Source organism: Brachypodium distachyon, chromosome 4 (assembly GCF_000005505.3).
Source record: "Brachypodium distachyon strain Bd21 chromosome 4, Brachypodium_distachyon_v3.0, whole genome shotgun sequence".
NCBI classification, from domain to species: domain Eukaryota; kingdom Viridiplantae; phylum Streptophyta; class Magnoliopsida; order Poales; family Poaceae; genus Brachypodium; species Brachypodium distachyon.
The window spans coordinates 46,636,165-46,662,141 of NC_016134.3; the positions used below are offsets into that span (position 1 = coordinate 46,636,165).

General features: G+C 46.6%; 7 protein-coding genes across 7 annotated transcripts; 2 read left to right on the plus strand and 5 right to left on the minus strand.

Annotated features, from left to right (window-relative positions):
* The first annotated feature begins 172 nt into the window (after positions 1–172).
* LOC100838512 (leucine-rich repeat receptor-like protein kinase PXC1) lies at positions 173–2,998 on the plus strand. The gene has a single exon (XM_003577012.4). The coding sequence runs from the start codon at positions 593–595 to the stop codon at positions 2,813–2,815; it is 2,223 nt and encodes a 740-aa protein (XP_003577060.1). The 5' UTR covers positions 173–592; the 3' UTR covers positions 2,816–2,998.
* Positions 2,999–4,122: 1,124 nt separating this feature from the next.
* LOC100824548 (pyruvate kinase 1, cytosolic) lies at positions 4,123–9,292 on the plus strand. The gene is made up of 16 exons (XM_003578874.4): positions 4,123–4,349; positions 4,513–4,609; positions 4,738–4,835; positions 5,066–5,221; positions 5,413–5,490; positions 5,626–5,757; positions 5,951–6,031; positions 6,167–6,238; positions 6,319–6,408; positions 6,594–6,738; positions 6,844–6,932; positions 7,071–7,166; positions 7,294–7,361; positions 7,438–7,537; positions 8,063–8,122; positions 8,829–9,292. The coding sequence occupies exons 1-16, from the start codon at positions 4,281–4,283 to the stop codon at positions 8,979–8,981; spliced, it is 1,584 nt and encodes a 527-aa protein (XP_003578922.1). The 5' UTR covers positions 4,123–4,280; the 3' UTR covers positions 8,982–9,292.
* Positions 9,293–9,963: 671 nt separating this feature from the next.
* LOC100824858 lies at positions 9,964–14,481 on the minus strand. Its single transcript, XM_003578875.4, has 8 exons — positions 13,823–14,481; positions 12,798–13,067; positions 12,591–12,719; positions 12,441–12,509; positions 11,780–11,941; positions 11,071–11,281; positions 10,640–10,972; positions 9,964–10,548 (listed from the first exon to the last, which is right to left on the minus strand). Exons 1-8 carry the CDS (start codon positions 14,408–14,410, stop codon positions 10,433–10,435), a joined length of 1,878 nt encoding a protein of 625 aa, XP_003578923.1. The 5' UTR covers positions 14,411–14,481; the 3' UTR covers positions 9,964–10,432.
* A 1,664-nt stretch (positions 14,482–16,145) lies between these two features.
* On the minus strand, positions 16,146–21,753 carry LOC104584792 (peptidyl-prolyl cis-trans isomerase FKBP42). The gene is made up of 3 exons (XM_010240426.3): positions 19,740–21,753; positions 19,494–19,646; positions 16,146–19,071 (listed from the first exon to the last, which is right to left on the minus strand). Exons 1-3 carry the CDS (start codon positions 19,842–19,844, stop codon positions 18,745–18,747), a joined length of 585 nt encoding a protein of 194 aa, XP_010238728.1. The 5' UTR covers positions 19,845–21,753; the 3' UTR covers positions 16,146–18,744.
* LOC100838826 (putative disease resistance protein RGA4) lies at positions 16,250–17,732 on the minus strand. Its single transcript, XM_024454672.1, has 2 exons — positions 16,383–17,732; positions 16,250–16,288 (listed from the first exon to the last, which is right to left on the minus strand). The coding sequence occupies exons 1-2, from the start codon at positions 17,730–17,732 to the stop codon at positions 16,250–16,252; spliced, it is 1,389 nt and encodes a 462-aa protein (XP_024310440.1).
* On the minus strand, positions 19,942–21,438 carry LOC104585196 (disease resistance protein RGA2). Its single transcript, XM_010241220.3, has one exon. The coding sequence runs from the start codon at positions 21,436–21,438 to the stop codon at positions 19,942–19,944; it is 1,497 nt and encodes a 498-aa protein (XP_010239522.1).
* A 344-nt stretch (positions 21,754–22,097) lies between the features above and the next one.
* On the minus strand, positions 22,098–25,946 carry LOC100825464 (peptidyl-prolyl cis-trans isomerase FKBP42). The gene is made up of 7 exons (XM_003578877.4): positions 25,790–25,946; positions 24,907–25,086; positions 24,161–24,250; positions 23,609–23,793; positions 23,241–23,363; positions 22,996–23,148; positions 22,098–22,598 (listed from the first exon to the last, which is right to left on the minus strand). Exons 1-7 carry the CDS (start codon positions 25,857–25,859, stop codon positions 22,272–22,274), a joined length of 1,128 nt encoding a protein of 375 aa, XP_003578925.1. The 5' UTR covers positions 25,860–25,946; the 3' UTR covers positions 22,098–22,271.
* Between the last annotated feature and the right edge of the window lie 31 nt (positions 25,947–25,977).

Consider the following 25,977-nt stretch of genomic DNA (forward strand, 5'->3'; position numbering starts at 1 on the left):
CCTCTATCGGTTAGCATCATGTCGACATGGTCCAGTTCGATCGAGTGTCAGCAGTACAATAATTCTATGCAATTCACGGCCAGGAAATCACTGCGCACCGAACGGTTCTCAGCTTTTGACTTGCCGTCTCTGACCCAGGCCAGGAAGGGGGAAGAAGTTAGGCTCACACTCACTGGCTGCGGGACCTCCCCGGCCTGTACGCTAGGGGGGAGCCTCCCTTGCCTAGGGGCCCGGCCGGCCAACACGAGCAGACAAAGCACAGAGCGAAAGCGAAAAAGCAGAAGCATCCAGTACTGACACACTGCCTCTCACTCACGGCCTATGACCCCTCCACATCACTCCCCCCTCCTCGCTTCAAACGGAACACCTTCCGTCCAGTTCAAAAATCAAAAGCCGCCGCTCCGGCGAAAGCACGGCACGGCGCTTCTCTCCTCCTCTCTTCTCCCAATGCAGATTGATCGAGCAAAGATCATGGCTTTCCGCCTTTCGCCCATTGCGTGATTGATTGATCGATTGATTCCCTTCCCCCCCTGCCAATCTTCTTCAAGCTGTAGCTCAAGAATCTATCTGGCCGAAGCTCCGGGGGCAGGCAATGGCGGCTCTGGGGCTCTTCTTCTTGGCTGCCATGGGGCTCTTGACGTCAGCGACTGTGTCGGCGGCGGCGGCGGTGCCGCGGCCGGAGGCGAAGCCGAGCGACACGGACGCGCTGACCATGTTCAGACTAGGCGCCGACGCGCACGGCATCCTGGCCAACAACTGGACCACCCCGGACGCCTGCGCGGGCCGCTGGGCCGGCGTGGGCTGCTCCCCGGACGGCCGCCGCGTGACCTCGCTCGCCCTCCCGTCGCTGGACCTTCGTGGCCCGCTCGACCCGCTGGCCCACCTCGCCTCCCTCCGCGCGCTCGACCTCCGCGGGAACCGCCTCAACGGCACCCTCCGCGCCCTCTTCCTCGGCGCCGGCGCCGGCGCCGAGGGCCTCCAGCTGCTCTACCTCTCCAGCAACGACCTCTCGGGGAACATCTCCGGCGTTGCCCGCCTCTCCGGGCTAACCCGGCTCGACCTCGCAGACAACAGCTTCTCCGGCCCTGTCTCTCCGGAAGTGCTCGCGAACCTTACCGGGTTGCTCACTCTCAAGCTCCAGGACAATCTCTTCGCGGGACTCCTCCCGGATGTCGCGACAATCCTGCCGCGGCTGGCGGAGTTCAACGCGTCCAACAACCGGCTCTCGGGACGTGTCCCCGACGCCGTGCGAGCCAGGTTCGGGCTCGCTTCCTTGGCCGGCAACGCCGGCCTCTGCGGTCTCGCGCCGCCATTGCCGGCATGCTCTTTCCTGCCGCCACGGGAGCCCGCACCGACATCCCCGTCGCAGTCGTCCGTGGTGCCGTCCAACCCGGCCGCGTCGTCTTCTTCGTCTTCCGTGGCGCCGGCGGCGCTGGCCACGCCGGAAGGAGCTGGTGCCAGCAAGGGGGCCGGCCTCAGCGCCGGCGCCATTGCTGGCATCGCTGTTGGTAATGCCCTCTTCTTGCTCGCTCTGCTGTCTCTGCTGCTCGCCTACTGCTGCTGCATCAGCAATGCCGGTCATGGCCGCGAGACAGCCGCCCGGAAGAGGAACCGCGTCGGCCTGGAGGACGCCGACGGTGACGGGATCTTCGGCGGCGGCCATGGCAAGATGCAGCCGGCTCGCCCCGGCAGCGCCACCGGCCGCTGCAGCGACGACAGCGACGGCGCCCGCAGCAAGCTCGTCTTCTTCGGCGACAACCCCGAAGCCGAAGACGACAGCGATAGCAGCACCGGCGGCCACAGAAGGACGACATCCAAACCGAAGTGCAAGTTCGAGCTGGACGAGCTTCTCCGAGCGTCGGCAGAGATGGTGGGCCGAGGCAGCCTCGGAACAGTCTACAGAGCGGCGCTCCCCGACGGGCGAACGGTGGCCGTGAAGCGTCTCCGGGACGCGAACCCGTGCGGCCGCGACGAGTTCCGCCGCTACATGGACCTCATCGGCCGGCTCCGCCACCCGAACCTCGTCCCGCTCCGCGCCTTCTACTACGCCAAGCAGGAGAAGCTCCTCGTCTACGACTACTTCCCCGGCTCCAGCCTCCATCGCCGCCTCCACCCCTCTTCTTCTTCCCCGGCGCCGGCGCCGGCGCCGCTGGGCTGGGCGAGCCGGGTGCGGCTGCTTTTGGGCGCGGCGCGCGGGCTGGCTTGCATCCATGGCGAGTACCGCGGCGCCGCCATCCCGCACGGCAACGTCAAGTCCACCAACGTGCTGCTGCTGGACGACGAACGCGGGGGAGTACGCGCCATGGTCGCCGACTTTGGGCTGGCCCTGCTCCTCAGCCCGGCCCACGCCGTGGCCCGCCTCGGGGGCTACACCGCTCCGGAGCAGCGTACCGGGCCGCCGCGGCTGTCGCAGGAGGCCGACGTGTACGGCTTCGGCGTTCTGATCCTGGAGGCGCTCACCGGCAGAGTCCCCGCCGCGCAGGAAGACGACGGAAGGAACGAGCAGAGGAGAGAAAAGCGGCAGAGTCCGGTGGTGATGAGCTTGCCGGAGTGGGTGAGGTCGGTGGTGAGGGAGGAGTGGACGGCGGAGGTGTTCGACGTGGAGCTGCTGAGGGAGAGGGGCGTGGAGGAGGAGATGGTGGCCGTGCTGCACGTGGCGCTGGCGTGCGTGGCCGAGGCGCCGGCGCAGAGGCCCGCCATGGCTGACGTCGTGAGGATGCTCGAGAGCGTGCCCGTCGACGACCCGGAGGAAGAGGAGGGCTCCGTGTCGCTGTCCGGTGGTGTGACCACGGAGGACGATGCCCTCAGCTACTGAAAGTTTAGCTCAGCATCTGCAATTCTGCATTGCTGTTACTGTTCTTCTGTGTAGCTAAGCTAGTCTTGTTGATCCGGCTAATTTTTTGAGTACTTGTGGTTTAATCGACCGGTGTTCTTCGTTGATACTTTCGCTCTAGACGTTTTGCTTGATTCTGTTGATAATGTGTCTAGGTTTTCGATCTCTGGACGCGTCAAATGCTTCTTCCAAGTTCCAGCACGTGAGACGGAACCGAGACACTTCTGAAGAAGAGAATTTGGGGCAGGGCAACACATCTTCTGAAGAAAAAAAAAGTGTCTATTGCTGCCTGTCTCTTTCGAACCAGGAAACAGTAAATAAAAATGAGCATCTATGCAATCACGTATGGTACCTGCATTTCATCGGATTTGTTATCTCATTATCCCAAGCCTTCGTTGTGTGTGTGAGTCAACCAGCACCTGCAATTCTGCATTGCTTTTTATTACTCTTCTTTCCTATAGCTAAGCTAGTGTTGATCCAGCTAATTTTGCTTGATAATGCGTTGATCAACACCCGTGGTTTTCGATCTCTGGACACTCGAGACGAAACCGAGACACTTCTGAAGAAGAGAATTTGTGGCAGGGGAACACGTCTGGAGAAAAAAGTGTCCATTGCTGCCTGTCTCTGTCAAACAAAGAGAATGAGTACCTACATTTCATCGGGGATTTGTTATCTCTCGCGCTCTCAATCGTCGTTGTGTCTAGATCCACGGTGAGTTAGACACGTTGAGATTCGTGTATGAACATCCCTAAACCCGGTCATCTCCTAGCAGGTGGCAGGCAATACGGGTAGCCAGCGTGTTTTGGCACAAGTTTGGAAAAAGAAAACCGGCAACATTTAGCCGCAAGAAACGTCGCATTCCAATATTCAATCATGGGTCATAAACAAGGTTCTAGAACGAATCCAACTTGTCGAGCAAGACAGGGACAGCTCGCATTGCAAACCCCGGTCCACGACCACGACTCTTGAAAAACAAAGAAGAAATAAACGGTCCCCGCGCCCGGCAGAACACGAAGAAGAAGATACAGAAGGAGAAACGAGTCGTGATAAAAACAAACAAAGAGAATGAGAAACTAATTAACGAGTCAAAGCCCCAAAAAGGTCAAAACACCAGCCGTTCACGAGCTGGGCTCGGGCGGCCCGCGTCCGAACCCGGCCCACATCGCAAGGGAAATGAAAACAAGCGTCCAAGGAAAGAAACAAAACCCGTGGGTTCGCAAACCCAGCGCCGCTTCGGCCCACGGGAAGGGCATATGCCGCCGCTTGTTCGATCGATCGCTGGCTTAATAAAAGAGGGAAGAAAGGAGAGGAGGATACCGCACCGCAGCGCATCGCACTAGGTCTCCAGCGATTCCTCTTTCCTTGCTTGGGGAAGAAGAAGCAGCAAAGCTCCCCCGCACCAGCCTCCTCCTGCGCCGCTCGCCGCCGATCCGGGCAGCCAGCGAATATGCATTCCACCAACCTGCTCCTCGAGGAGCCCATCCGGATGGTCTCCATCCTCGAGCCATCCAAGCCCGTAAGTGCATCCCATCCCTTACCTCCTCGTGCTTCGGTTCGCCGCCGGATTTGGTTGATCTGTGCGGGGGATCGAGCGCTGATTGCCGATGCGGAACCCTAACCCGTGTTGCTTGGGCGTGGGATCAAACCCCCGCCGTCGATTTTTTTTCCTTTTGATTCAGAACTTCTTCCCGGCGATGACGAAGATCGTGGGGACGCTGGGTCCCAAGTCGCGCTCCGTGGAGGACATCTCCGCCTGCCTCAAGGCCGGCATGTCTGGTCCGTAGCATCCTTCATACTATTCGCTAGCCGTGGACAGTGTCGCGGCTTCCTCTTACTTGTCTCTGTGAATCTATACTGCTTATATATTATTTAAATCTGACGGCAATTGTGGTGGGTTTTTGCAGTGGCCCGTTTTGATTTCTCGTGGGGGGACGCCGCGTACCACCAGGAGACGCTCGATAACCTCAAGCTGGCCATCAAGGCCACCAAGAAGCTCTGCGCAGTAAGTACCGTGGACTGATCCATTGGACCATAGCCTAAGCTGTAAACGGAATCAAATTTGTTTAGACGACGGGAACCACAAATCTGAACAATTTTTTAGATAAAAGGAGCAAGCTCCTGATTTCGCAAATCTGAACATGTGGCACAGTTAACACTTAACAGGGTTCTGATGCTTAGCTAGGTGAAATTAGTTTGTTTGGTGACCTGACATTTGGATCCCTTTTTGGACAGGTTATGCTCGACACCGTTGGCCCAGAGTTGCAAGTGGTGAACAAGAGCGAAGTCACAATCTCGCTTGAAGAGAACGAGTCTGTTGTTCTCACCCCTCATCAGGGCCAGGAGGCTTCGTCCAAAGTGCTGCCCATCAACTTCTCCGGACTCGCCAAGGTAATGTGTTGTTATGTTATCTCCCTGAATCTAACACTGTATTTTACTTGCATGCCGCGTTAGCTGTAAGCAGATCCCCAATTTTCTGTCTGCTCTGTAACTTTTCGTCTATGTCATTCATGGTGTCAATAGAAGGTCGACGTATAATTCTGCTCAGATGTAAAAAAATAGCTATCCTTTGTTCATTGCAGGCTTTGAAGCCAGGAGACACAATATTTGTGGGGCAATATTTGTTCACAGGGAGTGAGACTACTTCAGTTTGGTTAGAGGTAAAAGTCTTTGACACGCTGCTTATGCTGCATGCTTAAGCCATCGGCTTTTCTGATGTTTTATATGCCTCTGCTATAGGATTTTGTTGGATATTCACATCTTCTGACACCAATACTCTCTTCTGCCTGATGTAGGTTTCTGAAGTTAAAGGGGATGATGTTGTCTGTGTGATCAAGAACTCAGCTACCCTGGCTGGTTCACTATTCACATTGCACTGCTCTCAGATCCATATTGACTTGCCCACACTATCCGATGAGGATAAGGATGTAAGGAGCTCCTCCCTGAATCGTGATTATGTCTCCTAGCTTATTTGTTGCTTTCTTGTCTTTCCCCTGTCTCTAAGAGCTCTCTTGATACAAGAATTTAAGTAAAAAAGAAAATCAGATTTTTTAATGTAACTGGGGCTCTCCGTCTAACCCATCATGGGACTTATGAGTAACTGAGCATGCACCACTTCAGGTTATCAAGAAATGGGGTACTCCAAACAAGATTGACTTCCTCTCTCTGTCTTATACAAGACATGCGGACGATGTGCGGCAAGTAAGTGATTTGTTACATGGATACATTTAGACTATATATCAAAGTAACATCTTTCTTCGATGCATTCAACTTTTATTTGTTTACACTTTGTACTTGGAAAGAAAGTTCTGGTTGCTAATGTTTCCTTCAATACAGGCACGTGAGTTCCTCTCAAAGTTGGGTGATCTTAGCCAAACTCTGATATTTGCAAAAATTGAAAATGTGGAGGTACATTCAAGATACTATTTTAACATTTCTGAGCAACTTTTATTTGTTTGACAACCTATTCACTCCCTCATTCTTTGCAGGGCTTGAACCATTTTGATGAGATCCTGGAAGAAGCAGATGGTATAATTCTTTCAAGAGGAAACCTGGGAATTGATCTTCCACCTGAAAAGGTTTGCTGTCTTAACTTACTTTTAGCAGTTTAGAAGACATTGCTTCATTAGCACATATGATTTCTCCCTTTCTATGAAGCTTTGTGAGAGAGCTATCAATGCTTTAGCTAGATTTTTACTTTGTTTTCAAATTAAGGGCCTTCATAGGTTAATTTAGTACTTGATCGTAACCTACCATTTTGTAGGTGTTTTTGTTTCAAAAGTCTGCTCTGCACAAGTGCAACATGGCTGGAAAGCCTGCTGTTGTTACTCGTGTTGTGGACAGTATGACTGACAACCTCAGGCCTACTCGTGCCGAGGCAACTGATGTGGCAAACGCAGTGCTGGATGGTGAGTGGATGATCAGGCCTACTCTGGTTCTGATGTGCAGCTCGTTACTGCACTTATAAACTGGCATGAAAAAAGTTTAACATGAATCACAATTGTTTTGTTCAGGTAGTGATGCCATTCTCCTTGGTGCTGAAACTCTTCGTGGGTTATATCCAGTTGAGACTATTTCAACAGTGGGCAGAATTTGTGCTGAGGTAAAATTTCTCTTCAGAAGTCCATGGTTTATTGATAAACATGCAGTGTGTAATGGAAGTTCATTCCTTTCTGCTTTCTGCCTCCGTATCATCAGGTTTAGTTACATGCTTATATGTTCGTGCAAATTTATTTCACAGGCTGAGAAGGTCTTCAACCAAGATTTATACTTCAAGCGGACTGTGAAGTACGTAGGAGAACCCATGTCTCACTTGGAGTCTATTGCTTCCTCTGCAGTACGTTTGTTTCTTCTCATGTTCCAACCCTTTTTACTGTTTACCTGGAAACATTTCCTGTTTTCATTCATTGAGTCTATGAAACTTGGGCTTCTTAGTCTGAAATAGCTCCCTAACTATTTGCTAGGTGCGGGCTGCCATCAAAGTTAAGGCTTCCGTCATCATTTGCTTCACCTCATCCGGACGGGCTGCAAGGTAGAAATAAATTTAATATTACCTCTATAGTCTGTAGTTGAATGACAGTTAACCTCATATATTACCTCTACTGCAGGCTGATCGCCAAGTACAGGCCCACAATGCCTGTTCTGTCTGTTGTCATTCCTCGTCTAAAAACAAACCAACTGAAGTGGAGCTTCACAGGCGCCTTTGAGGTATGTGGACAGCCTTTCCCCTTAAGTCTAACCTATTTAGAACTTCTTTTTTTATATGTGCTATGTGGTGTAATTCTTAAAAAACACGCTAATCTTTGATTTGTAAAAGATAACTTTGGACTTATGAAGTTTTTGTTAGTGACACGCAACACCTAAGAATACACAATTGCGCAACACAGTAGTACAATACAGGGAACAATATATATGTGCCATGTAGTACTAGGAAAAGGTACTTCACTCAGCAATGAACCTTATATGGCCTTTAGGTCCCTTGGCGAAAAAATGTTGATAGGTATTGGTTCTTTATATTTCTAGTAAATAGTAGTTCCTTCGCTGGTCAAGTGGACTCTTGCTGTTATCATCTACTGTAGAATCTTCAGTTCTACTGGACACTTAGTTTCCATTTTTAATGGGAAACAGTACTGAAGAGCCTTGGCATTTCCTCTCTTTTGGAGAAAGCCTTTTGTTGATATTTGCAGAGTATGGCACTGTTGTAACTCATATTTGATAAATTATTTCTTGCAGGCCAGACAATCACTTATAGTTAGAGGCCTCTTTCCAATGCTTGCTGATCCACGTCATCCAGTAAGTTAGCTCGCCTTTCCTCTGTTGGCTACAATAACTTAAATTTCATCTAGTATGTTAGCTTTCTTTTCTTTGTCGGCTACAATAATTTAAACATATGAACGCGCTTGGTATGTTGGTTCAATTACATGACACATGGCCCTTGCAGTGGGGAGGAGAGGAATGGATTCTTCATTTACATAGCTCCAGGCACCTGCCTACTGATGTTGATTATTAGCATAAAATTGTATGGAAAAACAAACAGCCTACGTTGCTGATATGGTATCAGCATCGTTTTAGGCATTAGTGCATTTTTGCAGGTTTTTAACCAAGTGAAAATTGAATGCTTCGCAGAAATATGACTAGGCTATTGCACTACAGACCCACCTTTATTATTCCTGTATTATAGTCTTGTTTGTGTCGTGTGTTCTACTGTTACTCTTGATAAATTATCTATATAAGAAATGTTTTCAGAGTAATAACCCTTGAAATTCAGTTCAGTTTAGAAAAGTTTGCAAGGCCTCCTAAGCTTGATCAAAAACTTTTAAAAAAAAAACTTGATCGATAGCGTTTTTGATGATTTTGTGTACTATGAACGGAACAAGCCTGGTAGACCAGTCAGACTGCTTGGATATATTTTGCACTGGGTAGCTAGAGTATTGAAATCTATGTAGTATGTACTCATCTTGGCTGTTGACTTGAACTGATCTTTCTCTTTGTCCTGCAGGCTGAATCTACCAGCACTACAAATGAGTCAGTTTTGAAGGTTGCTCTTGACCACGGCAAAGCTTCCGGTGTGATTAAGTCGCATGATCGTGTCGTCGTCTGCCAGAAAGTGGGAGATTCCTCTGTTGTGAAGATCATTGAGCTGGATGACTAGGCGACTAGCCTTTGGCTCGTGGTTTACCAGATTTTTGACTAGGCCAGAATGTTACTTCGTGGCTATGTATAATCCTATAGTTTTGCCAAACGAGCAGTTTTTCCTATGGTGTCATCATAGGATCTGCGTCCCGGTTCAAACCTACGCACTAGTTATGAAAACTGGTCAATGATTTTACTGCATTGTACCACTTAAATGATCAGGTGGAATAATGACACCCTTGCTATATGGTTGATGTGAGCATATGTTTTGTGCATTTGCTAGTTTGTCAATTTGGCAGTGATCTAAGCCTATGTTTTTGTGGTGGATTATGATAATCTTTTTCCTTGTTTTACCAGTTGGTACCTACGTTTTTGTTGCCATTTTTTCACATATAACTGTACATAAGGTCAGCCGATGGTTTCTTCCCGTCTTCCATAATATGACCAATTTAACATACAATCTTAGGAAACTGCTGTATATCTATAGTAATACTGTCTTAGTGGCGCTGTTTTATGGATAACATTGCCACACCTAATCTGTGAACTTGAAATTTTGTTTGGCGCACCATTTTATTGATAGCATTGCGACACCTGAGTTGCGAACTTGGTTTCTTGTTTAGGGCATCGTTGTATTATTTATAATGTTTCAACGCATGCGTTCCAAAATTGGCTTTTGGCTTGGAGCACAGCTTTATTATTCACATCATTGCCTCGCATGAGTAGCAAATTTGACTTTTTGGTTTGGAGCACGGCTTTATTATTCACATGATTGTCTCACATGAGTTACCAATCTGACTTAGTTTGGGGCACGTTTCTTTGACAACATAACCACAATTTTGTGTTGTGGTACAATAAACTCAGCAAAGTGGAGGGCAGGCCCAACTTGTTTGGCGATCAATTTTATTACCAAACACTTAAGGCTAGTTGCTCACCATACGTTGACAGTAGTTGAAATATATAGTCAGTATTACCCAAACATGATCTAGATCCAGACAAAAGGGTTCGAACAGATTAATATAACTTCCCCTCATTTTATACTTTTGAAGTTCCCAATCCACAAGTTTGTACAATCACAGCAGATTACGCTGCCTGTGCACTTCGATCCCGTAGTGCACTTCAGCTTAAATACAATGATTTACATGTTGACTTGTAGAAAAAAAATACCCTTTTGGCTTTACTTTACTTGCCATTACCCAGCTCCACGGAAAGAATGGTGAAAAGAAATACTACTTGTACAAATGAATGGTCTGACTGGTACTGGAAGTAGTCTCCGTTGATTGACCTTCCAGACACAGCAGTCGTGTCGCACAGGATGGTTTGCTCTATATCATTGTGCCTGACGAATAAATTTGGGTGGAGAAAGCTTCTTCTGATGTTTCCACCAGATTGAGTAAAAAGTTCTGGTCCTCTAAAACATCCCAAGTTCGTTGCCAGGTTACTCAACAAGGTGGGTAGCTGCTGCTTGTATGTTCATTGGGGAGAATGAGCGAGTGCAAACCGAGGAGGCTCGGAAGATACCCGATTTGCCCACAAATTTGCAACTTTAACAAAATAGTGATTACCATTCCACACGGTCGCTTTCTCTCCTGCATGAAGCGAAGAACGTTATCAGTTAGTTGGAACAAAGAAGTATCTGATAGCTGAGAGCTTCCTTTCAGGCAAGAATGTGTTACTAACCTGGTACAAGATCAGTTGGCAGCAATGTTAGTCGACATGCCAATTCGTTGGGAACAAAACTTTGAATATTCTCAACCTTGAGTTCTTGAATAGTTATGATGGACTCCAGAAGAGCTTTAACAACAGATGCATTCAAGTGATTGCTGTCAAGAACTATTTTAAGAGCTGTTTCTAACCCACTAGTCCATGCATTAGTGCAGCTGTCCCAACAAGCCAACATCTTACTCAACATTCTGAGATCTGCAAGAACCCAAGGCTTGAAATACTGCAAGGACAAATGTAAAATCTGTGCAACTCTGTAGATCTCCCCAAGAGCAACAAAGTAATAAGCACCTGTACAACCAACAGAATATCAACTATCAAGTTTATGGTAATCTTCTATCTGTGAACACAAATGATGAAGTACCCCCCATTGTTCAAAACGCACGCACCTTCAGAAATTAATAGGTCGCTGACTTCTGCACGACAAGATTCTTGCCAAAGGACTGCACCGTGCTGCAATTCCTGAGCACAGGACAAAAACATATTGTACCATGCACTGACATAATCACATCGCTCCTCCTTGGATGCTAGTTCCAAGATATGTAGGGTTGACACACTGTGCTGGTAAAGTTCAACTGCCAGACTCATGTCTTGCTGTGCCTATATTCAAGTATAAAATTAATAACCCAAAGATGACATCATGATTCACGAAAACAAGTAGATGAACGTAAAATGGTAAACTGCAGGATCAGTTGCACATATTGTACACTCAAACGAGCAAAATAATCACATGTAATCTACAGATCCCAAGAGGGTAGGTCTGACGTGGATTGCAGAAATGTGCATGAAAAGCACTAACCAATAGCATTTTCATTTTTGATTATGTTTTTATCTATGGAAACTGTGCACACAAGGTCTTCCGTGGATTGCAGAAATGTGCATGAAAGCACTAATGTATACCAATTTCATATTTGATTATGTTTTCATCTACAGAAACTGTGCACACAAGAATTGAGGTAGTCCAACAAACAGAAGTGAACTGATCTAGAGTAACTTAAGAAATTGCCAAAATCATCTGATTAATGAAACAAGGCAAAAATAAATTATATGTGCAAAAACAAAAACCATTGATAACATATCCTTGACGGTGGTATGTACCGCTGCTATTTTTGCTCCCAAATGATAGTGTTGCTCAAAATCCTTCATATTTTCCTCTTTGGTATTGCTAAGCAATTCAGAAACATACGCATCGCACGAAGGTTGTTCCTCTATACGAGAGCCTTCTGCAACTGAAGAATCTTGTAGTTTCTCCAAAATTTCCTGAAAATTATGAGAAATGGAGTGAGCAGAGGGGCTATGATTATTTTAAGTACTTTATACGAAATAATGTTCATTTGGCAGCAAATAAGCAAATGTTTTTCTGAAGCACTAAGGCTGTGTTTGGTTGTAGAGCGAGGTGGAATGGAATGGAACGGTTCTATTCCTATAGGGATGGAATGTAATGGAACGGTTCTACTTTTCTATATACTAAGAACCAAACACTTAAATCACTGATTCCACTTGGAACCAACCCATTCCTACATTTTTGAGGAATGAGATGGTTAGGCATATTGAGGGAATATTCTCTTTTGAGGAACCATATGGTTCCATTCCACTTCTCCATGTTTTAAGGACCAAACACAAGAATCATCTCAGCTTTTGGAACCATTCCATTACATTCCACTTCATGATCTCAACCAAAAACTACCTAAGAGTATAAGAAAAGCTTCAGTAAATTCCTAAGATGAAGCTAATCCAGCAAAGCATAAGCAGACCATACCTGAATCTCCCTTTCGATTGCTGTCACTTTGTTGTTTCCATCAGAATGCGTAGAACTCTTCTGGGCCTCCTGAATCCATATTTATTACTGAATTATAAAGGGAAAAAGTACCAAAGGTGTATGCACTACATGTAATGAGCAGCGGTCAACCTTAGTATCTTTGATATATTGGAACATCATTGCCAACGACTCTTCTCTCAGCTTATTGTAGAAGTCAATCAAAATGCTATCACTTGCTGATTTAATGGAATGGTCTTCATCTGTTCCAGACGAAGAGTTCTGATCACTGATCATTAGCGCACATCTAAATAAAATAATGGTATCCATGGGTAAATTAAAATAACATGAAATACTTACCATTTCATTGCTAGAGAACACATCAGAAGAACTCAGACCACCTTCCGAAAAACTTTGAGGAACATGAACAGCATCAACCAGGTTGCTTTCTTTGTATAAGTTGAGTATGGATGAAGTATTATCTAGAGAATAACTGAAGGTCTTCACACTTTCTCCTGTGGACTCAGGATTTCTAATATGATCTGTAGTCTGAACATTGTTCAGTTTATTATCAACACTAGTAAATAGTGACCATTCTTCCTGGTTGGTGCCCAATGGTTTTGGTATATCCTGAAAATATGAAAACACTCAGATCAAACCAAATTAAGAGATAGGAAAGTGGATAGAGACAACTGACAACAGGGCTGGTAATGCAAGTTACGGAGTATATGTTCCTTAATAAAATGTATCCAACTACTAGAGGGAAACATGAATTTCTTCCATTTTTACTACGTATTACAACGAATGTTTAATCACTTTCAAAGTCTAAAACGCGTATAAACATGGACAGTGTAAGTTACAGCTTTGTACCCCAACTTTTCACCTTATTATGTATACAAAAATGTTACATGAGACAGAATACTACCCTTGGAGTAGTTTGAAAGTTTACTTGATCATAGCAGTCATTTGATTACTGATTTAGTTATGTGAGAGGTCACAACTTCAATTCCCACCACTTAGCATTTGAATTTTCTCAAGTGGGTTAGCTTCGGTTTTCTGGCAGCAAATCCACGAGCTAATTCCTCTAATTCACGAGCAAGCTCGTTCTTCTTTGTGTGTTTGGTAAAGTGTCACATTTTGCTAGCTCCAAAATAACACGATGAACTGCCGTTATGCAATTGGAAGGACCCCTGGAGCTCGAAACAGTTACAATTATCACGTCGGTTGTGAGTGCAATATTGTACTAGCGCCATTGATATTCTGATAGTACATCGTTTCCAGATGTGTTGATGTCACCACACAAGTCGGCCCAACAACTCATGAAATAAATTTGGAGACAGACAGCTATGGAGGGGAATCACCGGTTGAAGAAATCACACGCTTACCTCAACTCCATCCCCGTGCGCTCGTCCGCCTCCACCATCCTGGCCGGCATCCGAGGAGGGCGCGGCCTTGAATTCCCAGCCGTCGTCTCCGAACCCATCGTCATCCTCCGCCACCTCCGGCGCACCCGACTCTGGCGCGTCGGGGACGGGCGGGGGCTGAGATCCGTAGAGGCCGGCGATGAGGTCCTTCAGATCCGCCGGGGTCATCGACCCTCTGGATTCCAACGACGGGGCCCGCTGGTGCACCGTGGCCGCGGGCGGCGGTCCGACCGGCCCTCCCTCCTCCTCCTCCTCCCCCTCCTTCTCGTCCGCCCCAAACAGGGAAAGCGGGAGCGGGCCGCGCGGCTTCTCCCAGACGCCGGCGGAGGGTTTCCCCGCCGGGGGAGCGGCGGCGTTCGCGGGGCCGCCGTCCGCGTTGGATCCGCGGCTGCCGGCCACGAAGTCGCCCCAGTCGTCGTCGAAGGCCGCGAAGTCATCCGGCTGCGGCGCGGGCTGGGGCGGCACGGCGGGGGCGAAGGCGAAGTCGCCGAAGTCGTCGTCGTCGTCGAAGAACGGCGCCGGAGGCGGCGGGAACGCGACGGCGTCCATCGGCGACGGCCGGCCGGCGAGCGCGGCGGGGAGGGTTGGGGGGAGGCGGTGGGCACCGGGAATGGGGGATGGGAATGGGAAACGGGGGAAGCCGAGTCCCTTTCCCTTCTGGCAGTATAACGGAATCAGTTATGCTACGTGGGAATTATTAGGAGGGGCCCGACAGGCGGGCGGCCACCCTGTCGCCGTCTGATCATGCATCGACGGTGGAGAGACAATCCCCATCCCCACGTGATCATTGACTCGTCTCGAGAGAAAAAAACGTTCTACCCTGTTTTCTTTTGAGATAAGTGTATTTTTCGTCCCTCAACTATCGTGTCCTGTCGATTTCGTCCCTCAACTTATTTCCGGTGCAAACTTCGTCCCTCAACTAGCAATACCGGGCTAATCCCGTCCTCAGCCGGTTTAGAGCGGTCAAAACCGGGTTTGACCCTGACGTGGCAGATTAGCAGTTGTTTTGGTTGCCACATAGACATGTTACGTGACAAATTATGGCAGGGCCTGCAAACTAATCTCTCTTCTTTTCTCTTTCTCTCTCTCCTCTCCCTAACCCCCCGCTCCCCCCATTTTGCACGAGAAACAGAAAAAAAGAGAGGAGGGAATCCCCATCCCACGCTACGAGTACTAACTACCAGCAGCGGCTGGTCCCTGGTGCGTGTGCACGGCTACGCCTGGTGGTGGACTGCGGCAACGGCGACAAGACTATGGCGGTGGCAGGTTGAGGCCGTGGAAGGACTGCGGCGGTGGCCGGACCAAGGCGGCTGGACTGCGGCTGCTGGACGGCAGCGTCAGCCGATCGGCCCGTTTCAAAGAAATTCTAGGATGCATATCTGTCATTTTGTAGCAGCACGTTTGCTTGTTGTTTGGTGTATTGCCTAGTTCAGAATGCTACTGTATTGTGTCGTTCTCAATGATGCGGCTATGCATCTGTAAACAGCAGAAGGCAACCCAGCATCGAGAGAGAGGAGAGAGAGAAAGGTATGTAGGGAAAAGAAGATGGACTGGTGGCCCCCTACCATAATTTGCCACATAATTAACATGCATGTGTGGCAACCAAAACAACTGATAATCTGCCACGTTAGGGTCAAACCCGGTTTTGACTGATCTAAACCAGCCGAGGACGAGATTAGCCCAGTATTGCGAGTTGAGGGACGGAGTTCGCACCGAAAATAAGTTGAGGGACAAAGTCGGCACGGACACGATAGTTGAGGGACGAAAAAGACACTTATCTCTTTTCTTTCTGTTTACAACCTCCTGATGCAAATAGGAAGTGACCTAATGTAACAGGGTTCCTAGGGGTAGTGTGTGCGTGTGTGCTTTCATAAGGGTGAGTGTGGTGTGTTGTGAGCGTCTGCGTTTGTACTGTGTTCTTATAAAAAGAGAAGGAAGTATTATAGAGAGCACGATCAACCAAGTAGACAAGTTCAGCCATTTATCCATACAAAAGACACTAAGAGTTATTCCCCATTTGTTCAACACCAACAAATATTTTAGTATGCAAAAAGGAAGAAAAAACTACTCCCTTCGATCCATATTAATTGTCAAAATATTACATGTATCTAGATGTTTTTTAAACATAGATACATCCATATTTGGGCAAATTTGAAACAAGTAATATGGATCGAAGGGAGTACTATCATTTCAGTATAGTTTAAAGACAACTCTACCCACCCAAGCAGACTATCCACAACTAAAACGTCGCCTATTTCGGAACAGAGAGAGTGGCAAACATCCATGAATTAAACACCAATGCATGGATCTGAATCATCTGATAACAAACTAATGGAGTATTACATTAGAATTACAATTCTCACAAAGGTACTCCTCGACGTTTCCTCCCTAACCAAGGACTATCTTGGGCCACATCTGGAGCGCAATCTGGAACAAAATGAACAAATGAAGTGTAAGGTGGCAGCCTTGATTCCCATGTCAACACATTGAACTCCCCTCTCGGCCTAACACCAGGATCTACCAGCAAATCCCCAAGCGCCACCTTGGGCAATTCCTTTCTCGCAGCAACTAATTCAGTTCTGCTGCTGCCAGGAATACAGCAACATACCAAGCCAAGTGGTGCAGCAGGATACAACACAACATCTGAGAAATCCAACTGATGCGGTGTTCGGATAAGCAACCTCGGGTGCTCCCCAAACAAGGACACATTCCTCCGGACTACTCTTCTGAGCCTGCTCAACATTCCCAACCAGAAACGGAAATCCAGCTTCCTTTGCAATACGTCCGCGAACATGTTTGTCTTGCTAAGGTCCCATTCGGAATGCAACTCCTCCGCGAACTCGTCCGCTATCTTTGCTAGCCGTGGATGTTCCGCTGGGCTCGCGCTGCCGAATGCGAGTGTCTTGAACAGGTAGCTGAACTCCTCGTATGAAAGGGCGCTGAGAAGAATTGGCTTGACGGTTCCTAGTAGCTCTGAGTTTCTATGCCGGCTTAGGATGATCACCTTGCTTCCTCTACCCAAGCTCGCAACGGATGAATAGAACTTGGCCCAGTTCTCCTTGCTGACATCAGAGTAAAGCTCAACGATTATCAAAATCTTCTTCCCTGACAAGAGACTGCTGCCAAGGTCAGCGATTCCAGACAAGGAAATATCGCCATTCAAGCGCAGAATCGAAGAGAAGTGTGCACGAACCCTGTCATCCTTGCATACATGGGCGACCAGAGTTCTCTTCCCGACTAAACGACCACCGATGATCGGAAGAACAGCCGGCAAATCCCCATCACTAGTGGGAGAGTCATGCTGCAGCAGCATGAAGTTGAGGAGCTTTTGCTTCTCGGCGTGGCGTCCAAACATGATGTTGTCGTTGTAAAGATACACATCGTATGGTCTGCGTGGCATAACATGGTCGCACCCACCCAAAATCACAAGAAACTCTGTCATGTTAGCAAGAACATTCTCCAAGATTTCCGATGCTCCTCGCAGCTCCAGTAGGTGCCAGGCCTTGTTCTTGTTTCTAGCCCTGCCATGAACTGTGCGAAAACGTTTGAGAGCAGATGAGTTGCTAACCTTCTCCTCCTCCTCCATGGGAGTCTCCTCAAGCTCAAGGGACATATATTTGGACGCACCCAACGCCCAGTAGCCTCGGTACATGGCGTCCGCGAGCACCTTGAGCTGTGCCAGCATCCCGGAGTTGGTGATGTATCGCCCATCCGCCTCCTCGACGACCATGTGAGCTCTTGGGAGCAGCTGCTGAAGCCTCTCTATCTGCTTCTCTTCTGAGGATTCCCGGCTTTTGTGGTACCTGTGGGCTAGTAAGGAGATGAATCGGCTCACGAGTTCACCTGTTACTGCAGATATGGCAAGATCCATCTCCAAGTCCTGCAATTGAAGAGAGGGCAGGCAGGAGGCAAGAAGAAGAAATTGAAGTTTGCTGTGTTGGCTAGCTTCACAGAGTAACTTGTTTACTGCCAAACAGGTAGGTAAAGGGCTAAAGGCACAAACTGAAGAAAAAAAAATTATCACCATTTTGTGGCGCGATGTATTCCACCTAGCTTCTGCTTACAATTCCACAACACTAATAGATATTCTAGACTGATCTTTCAAACAGATGTGCACCATGGAAAAACCCACGTTGACTTGGTATTTGTTCATTTGCTGCTTACCAAGTCAGCAGTATGCACGAACTGGGAAACTTCTCCTAGCTTGTCTAGAAAACTTATGGGATGGAACAGCGACTATAGCAAAGTTAAGAAGGGTCATACTTGTTCAGTCCATGTCTGTTTCTCTTCAGGGAAGCTTGTTATGGCCTACATAAATAAAATGGGTATAAGAATTAAAAAGGCGAAGTTGGCCAACCAAATGCCCTTGATTACCAGCTAACCGTGGGAGCCAATCCATGTGAAATGAGTGGCTGGCCAGGCCGGCAGAAGCTGCTGTCCTCATCGGCGTGCAGCCATTTCGTCGGACACCAACCAGGCACCACAAGGGAGTATCTTGTCTTCGTAACGCAAGATTCTGGCAGTATCAGTATCAGTATCAGTTTCACCATTCAGATTTCAGGGGGAAAGACATTCTGAAACTGCCAGTTCCAGCCTTCAGCAAAACAAGAAGATGTCAGCCCAAAATTTCTAGCAATACGATGGCCAAGTTTTTTTTTTACCAGCTCCAACGATGCCCAAGTTTTTTTTACCGGCTCCAATGATGCCCAAGTTTATATACTACAGAAATAGAAATACAATCTGTCGAGTCAAACATGCAAGCAATAAGTTACAGAGGAGGAACCATAAATGATCATTGTCAGGTTCTTCAGTGTCACCGTCAACCAACAGCACTTGCAGTCTTGCACACAAGGCCCCTACTAGGCAGATCATGCTAGATTTTCCTAGTCATTCTTGCGCGTGAATATCTTAGCGAGATTGCGTATCAGCGACACGAGCCACTGCCAGAAGAGGAGGATGAAATTCCTGGCCTTGGGTTTGGGTTGGGGCCTCGGCCCGAAGAGGCCTTTGTACATCTCCTTCTGCTTCTGGTATATAGCTTTATCATGTTCGGCAAGCGAACGGAGCTCCCGCAGGATCTCCTTGTCTTCTGGGGCGTGCTTCTTGGCCTTCAGGAAGTCCTCCCTTGCCGATTCAGTCTGGCCGAGCTCCGCTCTAGCTTTCCCGCGTCTGAAGAGTGCTTTGACGTTGATTTCATCCTCTGACAACACCTGGAGAGTAGGATTGCACAATTCATCGATAAATAAAACAGCAGTTGCTCAATTCTTTTAAGCAAAAGCGAGCAAAACTACAATAGGGAGGCAATATTATTCAGTTTACTAACCATCAAACCACTACTTCCATGTCGACTTCATGGTGATAATTTAAATTGGAGAACTAAAGTATTTAAATTGGAGAACTAAAGTACTTCGATATAACACAGGCTGATACTAACGCAAGGAGAGATTCTACCATTTCTTAGCCATAAGTGCTTGAATATCGTATGTCTAGTGTTTGAAACTTTGAATATCAAACCCAATATCTACTTTATGTAAAGCTATACAGGAACCAAACTAGTGGCCCTCATGTAATGTAAATGATGAGTGCAAGAGTGAAAGTTCATGAAATGCAATAGAACGAGTGATGAACATACGATGCTACATTGTGCGATAGCTTCATCAAATCTCTTTTGTTTGATCAGGCATGCCGCCATGTTGAGATGGCAAGGGTTTTTCACAGCCAAAGCCATATCTCTGTACTTTCCAAACAATTGAAACATGAAATCATCTCCCATGTATGCCACAGCCTGGAAAAGAGAAAGCAGTACAATACCGTCATTTGGAGTATCTAAACGAATAAGAAAATTTGATTGAATTTTCAAGTAAAACAGACCACTAACCATCTCATATTGCTGCATAGCCTCCTCAAATTTCTTCTCTTTGAAGTAATCGTTACCCTCAAGCTTCCTCCTGTCTGCTGCTTCAATCCTCTCTTCTACCGTCATGTCACTACGGGCTTTGCCCTGATTTGTTGCATTAGGCACATCCGACAGTGAGGTTACAGTTCTCTCTGTCTCTCGTGGAACAAAAAAGGCTGTGAGATTACAAAGGCACCCCTCGACGTTTCATCCCTAACTGAGGAGTATCTTGGGCAGAACGGTTTGGAACGAAGTGAACAAATGAAGTGTAAGGTGGCAGCCTTGATTCCACGAACACATTGAACTCCCCTTTCGGTCTAACACCGGGATCTACCAACAAATCCCCAAGCGCCACCTTGGGCAATTCCTTTCTCGCGGCAACTAATTCAGTTCTGCTGCTGCCAGGAATAGAACAAGATACAATGCTCAGTGGAGCAGCATGATCACACAACACAATATCCGAGACATCCACCTGACGGCTCTTGACAAGGAACCTCGGGTGCTCACCAAACATGGAAATGTTCCTCCGGACTAATCTTCTACACCTGCTCAGCATTTCTAGCCAGAAACGGGCGTCCATATTCCTTCGCATCACATTCGCGAACAGGTTCGCCGTGACGAGAGACCATTCCAAATGCAACTCCTTGGCGAATTCATCTGCTATCCGTGCCAACCGCAGGTTTTCCGCTGGGTTAGCGCTTCCGAATGCGAGTGTCTTGAACAAGTAGCTGAACTCCTCGTATGACAGGGCGTTGAGAATAATTGGCTTGACGGTTCCTAGTAGCTTTGAGTTTTTATGCCGGCTTAAGATGATCACCTTGCTTCCTCTAGCCATGCTGGCCACAGATGAATAGAACTTGGCCCAATCCTTCTCGTCGACATTGGAGTAAAGCTCTAAGATGATCAGAATCTTCTTCCCTGACAAGAGACTGCCGCCATGGTCGGCTATTCCACACAAGGAAACATCACCATTTAAGCGCAAGATCGAAGAGAAGTGTGCGCGAACCCTGTCATCCTTGCATACATGGGCGACAAGAGTTCTCTTCCCGACTAAAGGAGCGCCGATGACCGGAAGAACAGAGGGCAAACCTCCACTGCCATGAGAGTCATGGTGCAACATGAAGTTGAGGAGGGTTTGCTTCTCAGCGTGGCGTCCGAACATGATGTTCATGTTGTAAAGATATGCATCATATGGTCTACGTGGAATAACACGTTCACACCCACCCAAAATCACAAGAAACTCCGTCATGTTAGCAAGAACATTCTCCAAGATTTCTGATACTTCTCGAACCTCAAGAAGGTGCCTGGCCTTGTTCTTCCTAGCCCTGCTGTCAATCGTGCGAAAGCGTTTGAGAGCAGATGAGTAGCTAACCTCTTGCTGCTCTTCCTCCACCATGGAAGTCTCCTCAAGCTCAAGCGACATATACTTGGATGAGTCAAACGCCCAGTAGCCACGGTACATGGCATCTGCAAGCACCTTGAGCTGTGCCAGCATCCTGGAGTTGGTGATGTATCGCCCATCTGCCTCCTCGACGACCATGTGAGCTCTTGGGAGGAGCTGCTGAAGCCTCTCCAACTGCTTCTCTTGCGAGGATGCCTGGCTTGAGTGGTACCTGTCGGTGAGGAAGGAGACGAATCGGCTCACCAGTTCACCTGTTACTGCAGATATGGCAAGCTCCATCTCCAAGTCCTGCAATCGGAGAGAAGAGAGGGCAGGCAGAAGGCAAGGAGAAGAAATTGCAGGTTGCTGCACAGAATAACTTGTTTATTGCCAACAAGTAGGTAAAGGCACTCACTGGAAACATCACCATTTTGTGGCGTGAAGTATTCCACCTAGCTTCTGCTTACAATTCCACAACACTGATAGAGATTCTAGACTGATCTTTGAAACAGACATGCACCATGGAAAAACTCATGTTGACTTGGGCCTTCGTTAATTTGCTGCTTAGCAAGTCAGCAGCATGCACGAACTAGGAAACTTCTCCTAGCTTGTCTAGAAAACTTATGCGATGGAACAGCTGCCATAACCAAGTTAAGAAGGAAGGGTCATACTTGCTCAGTCCATGTCTCTTTCTCTTCAGGGAAGCTTGTTAATCCATACTAGCCTACACAAATAAAAATTGGTAGAAGAATTGAAAAGGTGAAGATGGCCAACCAAATGCCTTGACTACCAGCTAACCGTGGGTGTTAATCCATGTGACCTGAGTAGCAGGGCAGGCGAGCAGAAGCTCCTGTCCTCATTGGCGTGGACGGACATCCAAGATTGCCTTGGGAGTCACGCCGTTTCGCCTAGCAATACTCCATACCAACGATGGCCAAGTTTTTTAAACAGGCTCCAACGATGCCAAAGTTTATATACTATAGAAATAGAAATACAATCCGTAAAGTCAAAGGTGAAAGCAATAAGTTACAGAGAAGGAACCATAAATGATCATCACCAGGTTCTTCGGTGTCACCGTCAACCTACAGCACTTGCACACAAGGCCCCTAGGAGGCAGATCATGCTAGACTTTGCTAGTCATTCTTGCGTGTGAATATCTTAGCGAGATTACGTATCAGCGACACGAGCCACTGCCAGAAGAGGAGGATGAAATTCCTGGCCTTGGGTTTGGGTTGGGGCCTCGGCCCGAAGAGGCCTTTGTACATCTCTTTCTGCTTCTGGTATATAGCTTTATCATGTTCGGCAAGCAAACGGAGCTCCCGCAGGATCTCCTTGTCTTCTGGGGCGTGCTTCTTGGCCTTCAGGAAGTCCTCCCTTGCCGATTCAGTCTGGCCGAGCTCCGCTCTAGCTTTCCCGCGTCTGAAGAGTGCTTTGACATTGATTTCGTCCTCTGACAACACCTGGAGAATAGGATCACACAACTCATCGATAAATGAAAAGCAGTTGCTTAATTCTTTTAAGAAAAAGCGAGCAAAACTACAATAGGGAGGCAATATTATTCAGTTTACTAACCATCAAACCACTACTTCTATGTCGACTTCATGGTGATAATTTAAATTGGAGAACTAAGTACATCGATATAACACAGGCTGATACTAACACTAGGAGAGATTCTACCATTTCTTAGCCATAAGTGCTTGAATATCGTATGTCTAGTGTTTGAAACTTTGAATATCAAACCCAATATCTACTTTATGCAAAGCTATACAGGAACCAAACTAGTGGCCCTCATGTAAAGTAAATGATGAGTGCAAAAGTGAAGTTCATGAAATGCAATAGAACGAGTGATGAACATACGATGCTACATTGTGCGATAGCTTCATCAAATCTCTTTTGTTTGATCAGGCATGCCGCCATGTTGAGATGGCAAGGGTTTTTCACAGCCAAAGCCATATCTCTGTACTTTCCAAACAACTGAAACATGAAATCATCTCCCATGTATGCCACAGCCTGGAAAAGAGAAAGCAGTACAATACTGTCATATGGAGTATCTAAACGAATAAAAAAAATGATGGAATTTGCAAGTAAAACACACCACTAACCATCTCGTATTGCTGCATAGCCTCCTCAAATTTCTTCTCTTTGAAGTAATCGTTACCCTCAAGCTTCCTCCTGTCTGCTGCTTCAATCCTCTCTTCTACCGTCATGTCACTACGGGCTTTGCCCTGATTTGTTTAGACATGTCACCCTAATTATGAGCTTCTCATAGAAAAATCCAGTGTTTGAGAACAGGTATATAAAATGATAATCCGCTAAAGAACATCTCAGTCTATTATCAATAGTATCCCAGACAAACGGATAATGAGTTATTTTAGTGTTTTACATTAAAAAATGGCAATAGTTTTTATTAAGCCCTTTCTTTATTGGAATGGCGATAGGACAGATGAGGGTGTTTGTCAACTGTCATTACCTCTTTGGCATCATCAAATCCAATGAGTTCAACTTCATATATAAGGTCTGCTGTTGGAGGGACATTTGGGAATGAAAAGCTTCCTTCTTTACCATAGCCTAGCTCCCAGCCAACATGCAACAATGCACGTTCCCCGCTTCTCATGTTACCAACACCAATGCCCAAACCAGTCATTTGCTTTTTCTCTGTGGATGAGAGCAGATATTTTGACAAGTTACTATGCAAGCAATTGCCATTTATAGTTTCAGACACAGAAGCAAGTTTTCTTTTAAGTAATGCAAATGCCAACCTTTCACAATTTATTAGAATAGCAAGAGCAAGTGTGACTAGGAACCAGTTATTTGTAAACTAATGACTTTAACAACCTTCCTTCTTAGAACTATTATCACATCACTAGAAAACCAGAATATTATGCAAAATAAGTTCTGTAATGGTTGCTCAAAAACAAGCTTCGTAGTCTGAATCTTACAAGTACAATCTTGCAAGATATGAAAATTATACATAACATATACGGTAGAGAAAAGCTGGGAATAAAATAAGAGAAACTTGTACCTTTTCCAATAACAATTTCAATTGGATGCTGTTCTTGCCAAGTATCCTCAAATTTATGAAGAGAGCTTTGAACCCATGCTCTATAATGCACTGCAAGCCAAGGTTTGAAACAACCATTATTCCACGGTTACCCTCCTTCAAACCACTGAATAAATAATTAAATGTGTACTCTGAAACTCAGGACAGGACGGCATGCTGATATATTAAAGAACTTGAGCTGCCTCAATCTAGATGTCAAACGGACAAATAGTAATCTCACTGAAGCAGGCTATGGCCTATGCATAACAAATGAGCAAAGCTAAAATATAACAGAAAAGTAATGGTATCCTTAATGAAAGGAAAACAGATAAACAGGAAGGTGCAATCAATTTCAATATCAAATACAAGTATGAAAGCAGGAAATGCAGCATACGAATAAAACATGATGCATGCCGTACAAAGGTCAAGAGCTTATGCCCTCATAACCAGTTATCTGTATTGAAACTGTAAAGGGGCTGAGTGTCATCTCATGGTCATGAATCAGGATTACTGGTGTCTTCCACAGAACAAAGAGGGATGAAAATTTTGAAATGGTTCCCCTTTAGTAACGTGAATTTGGAATATGACTTTTTAGCATGGTACCAGTGAACACAACAATTAGATGCATATTTAGACGAGAAAGGCTAGAGCAGGTTTTATATAATTGTAGCACCAAGCCAGAAATCAACAGCATAACCAAGACAAACAATTATTTGAGTCATACTTACCAAAGCATGTGGAAAATTTTGAGGGTGTCTTCCCATGGCCTTCTTTAATGACTTGCTTCTTAACTTTGTCATGGAGAACTTCCGTATCAGTGGTAACCACAGGTGGGGCATTGTCATCTTGGGGAGGTTCAGTATGCACAAAAGAAGTTTCCTCCACTGTAATCTCATCATCAATAGGACCTGAAAATATCAAAACATAAGTCAAGCATGAAAGGGAAAAATGCGGCGAATTTATCCTCCACCTTGACACAGATTTGCATATTTTGTAGTATCTCCCTGTTGGTGCATAGTGTCAAGTAACACAATGTGATCCCGTAAAATACTAAAATGTGAAGCAAGAGCTCCAGAAATAGCAGTACATAATCATAGAACTGAGTTGTGCTACAAACCCGTACTTAAACTAATTACACTGCCATTGCATAGAGTAATCAAATTTTTAATATTATTTTTGCTATTTCATTTGAACATTTTTTTACACATTCATTAGAGAAGGGGGGCAGTGTGATCTGCAATGTATACACAACTAATTCACTTCATTTGTTAACGGGTATGAAACATATAAGCTGATTTGAGCCTTCAGCTAGACACAAAGTGATTTTGACCCCTTAGATCGAATAGAGGACAACACGAACCAGTAGAAAAGAGCCTGTATCAAAAAGACTATATAATTTTCCTACAAAACCAGAATGGAAAAACGTACAGCAATTCCACGCCAAATTTGCAAAAAAAAAAAAGGAAGCTCCGCTGAATTGAAGACTTTGATTCGTCACGTCGGAGAGTCAAACACCCCCAGAGACCGCAGTAGGAACAAAAGGAAGAAGGAATTTCGCTAAGCGGCAGTCCGGACGATCAAGGGACGGCAAGCTGGAAGGGGCTCACTCACCGGCGGCGGGATCAGAAGCGGCCGCGGGGACGGCGGGCGCAGGCGCGGCATCTTCCGTCGCGACAGCCATGCCCGTGGTTGGTTGGAGGCGGACGGGTCGAGGAGAGCAGAGCAGACTAGCAGAGACTCATCCAGGACTGGAACTGGAAGGCAGGAAGGCCCAACTTTCACTATTAAGCCCAGTTCGG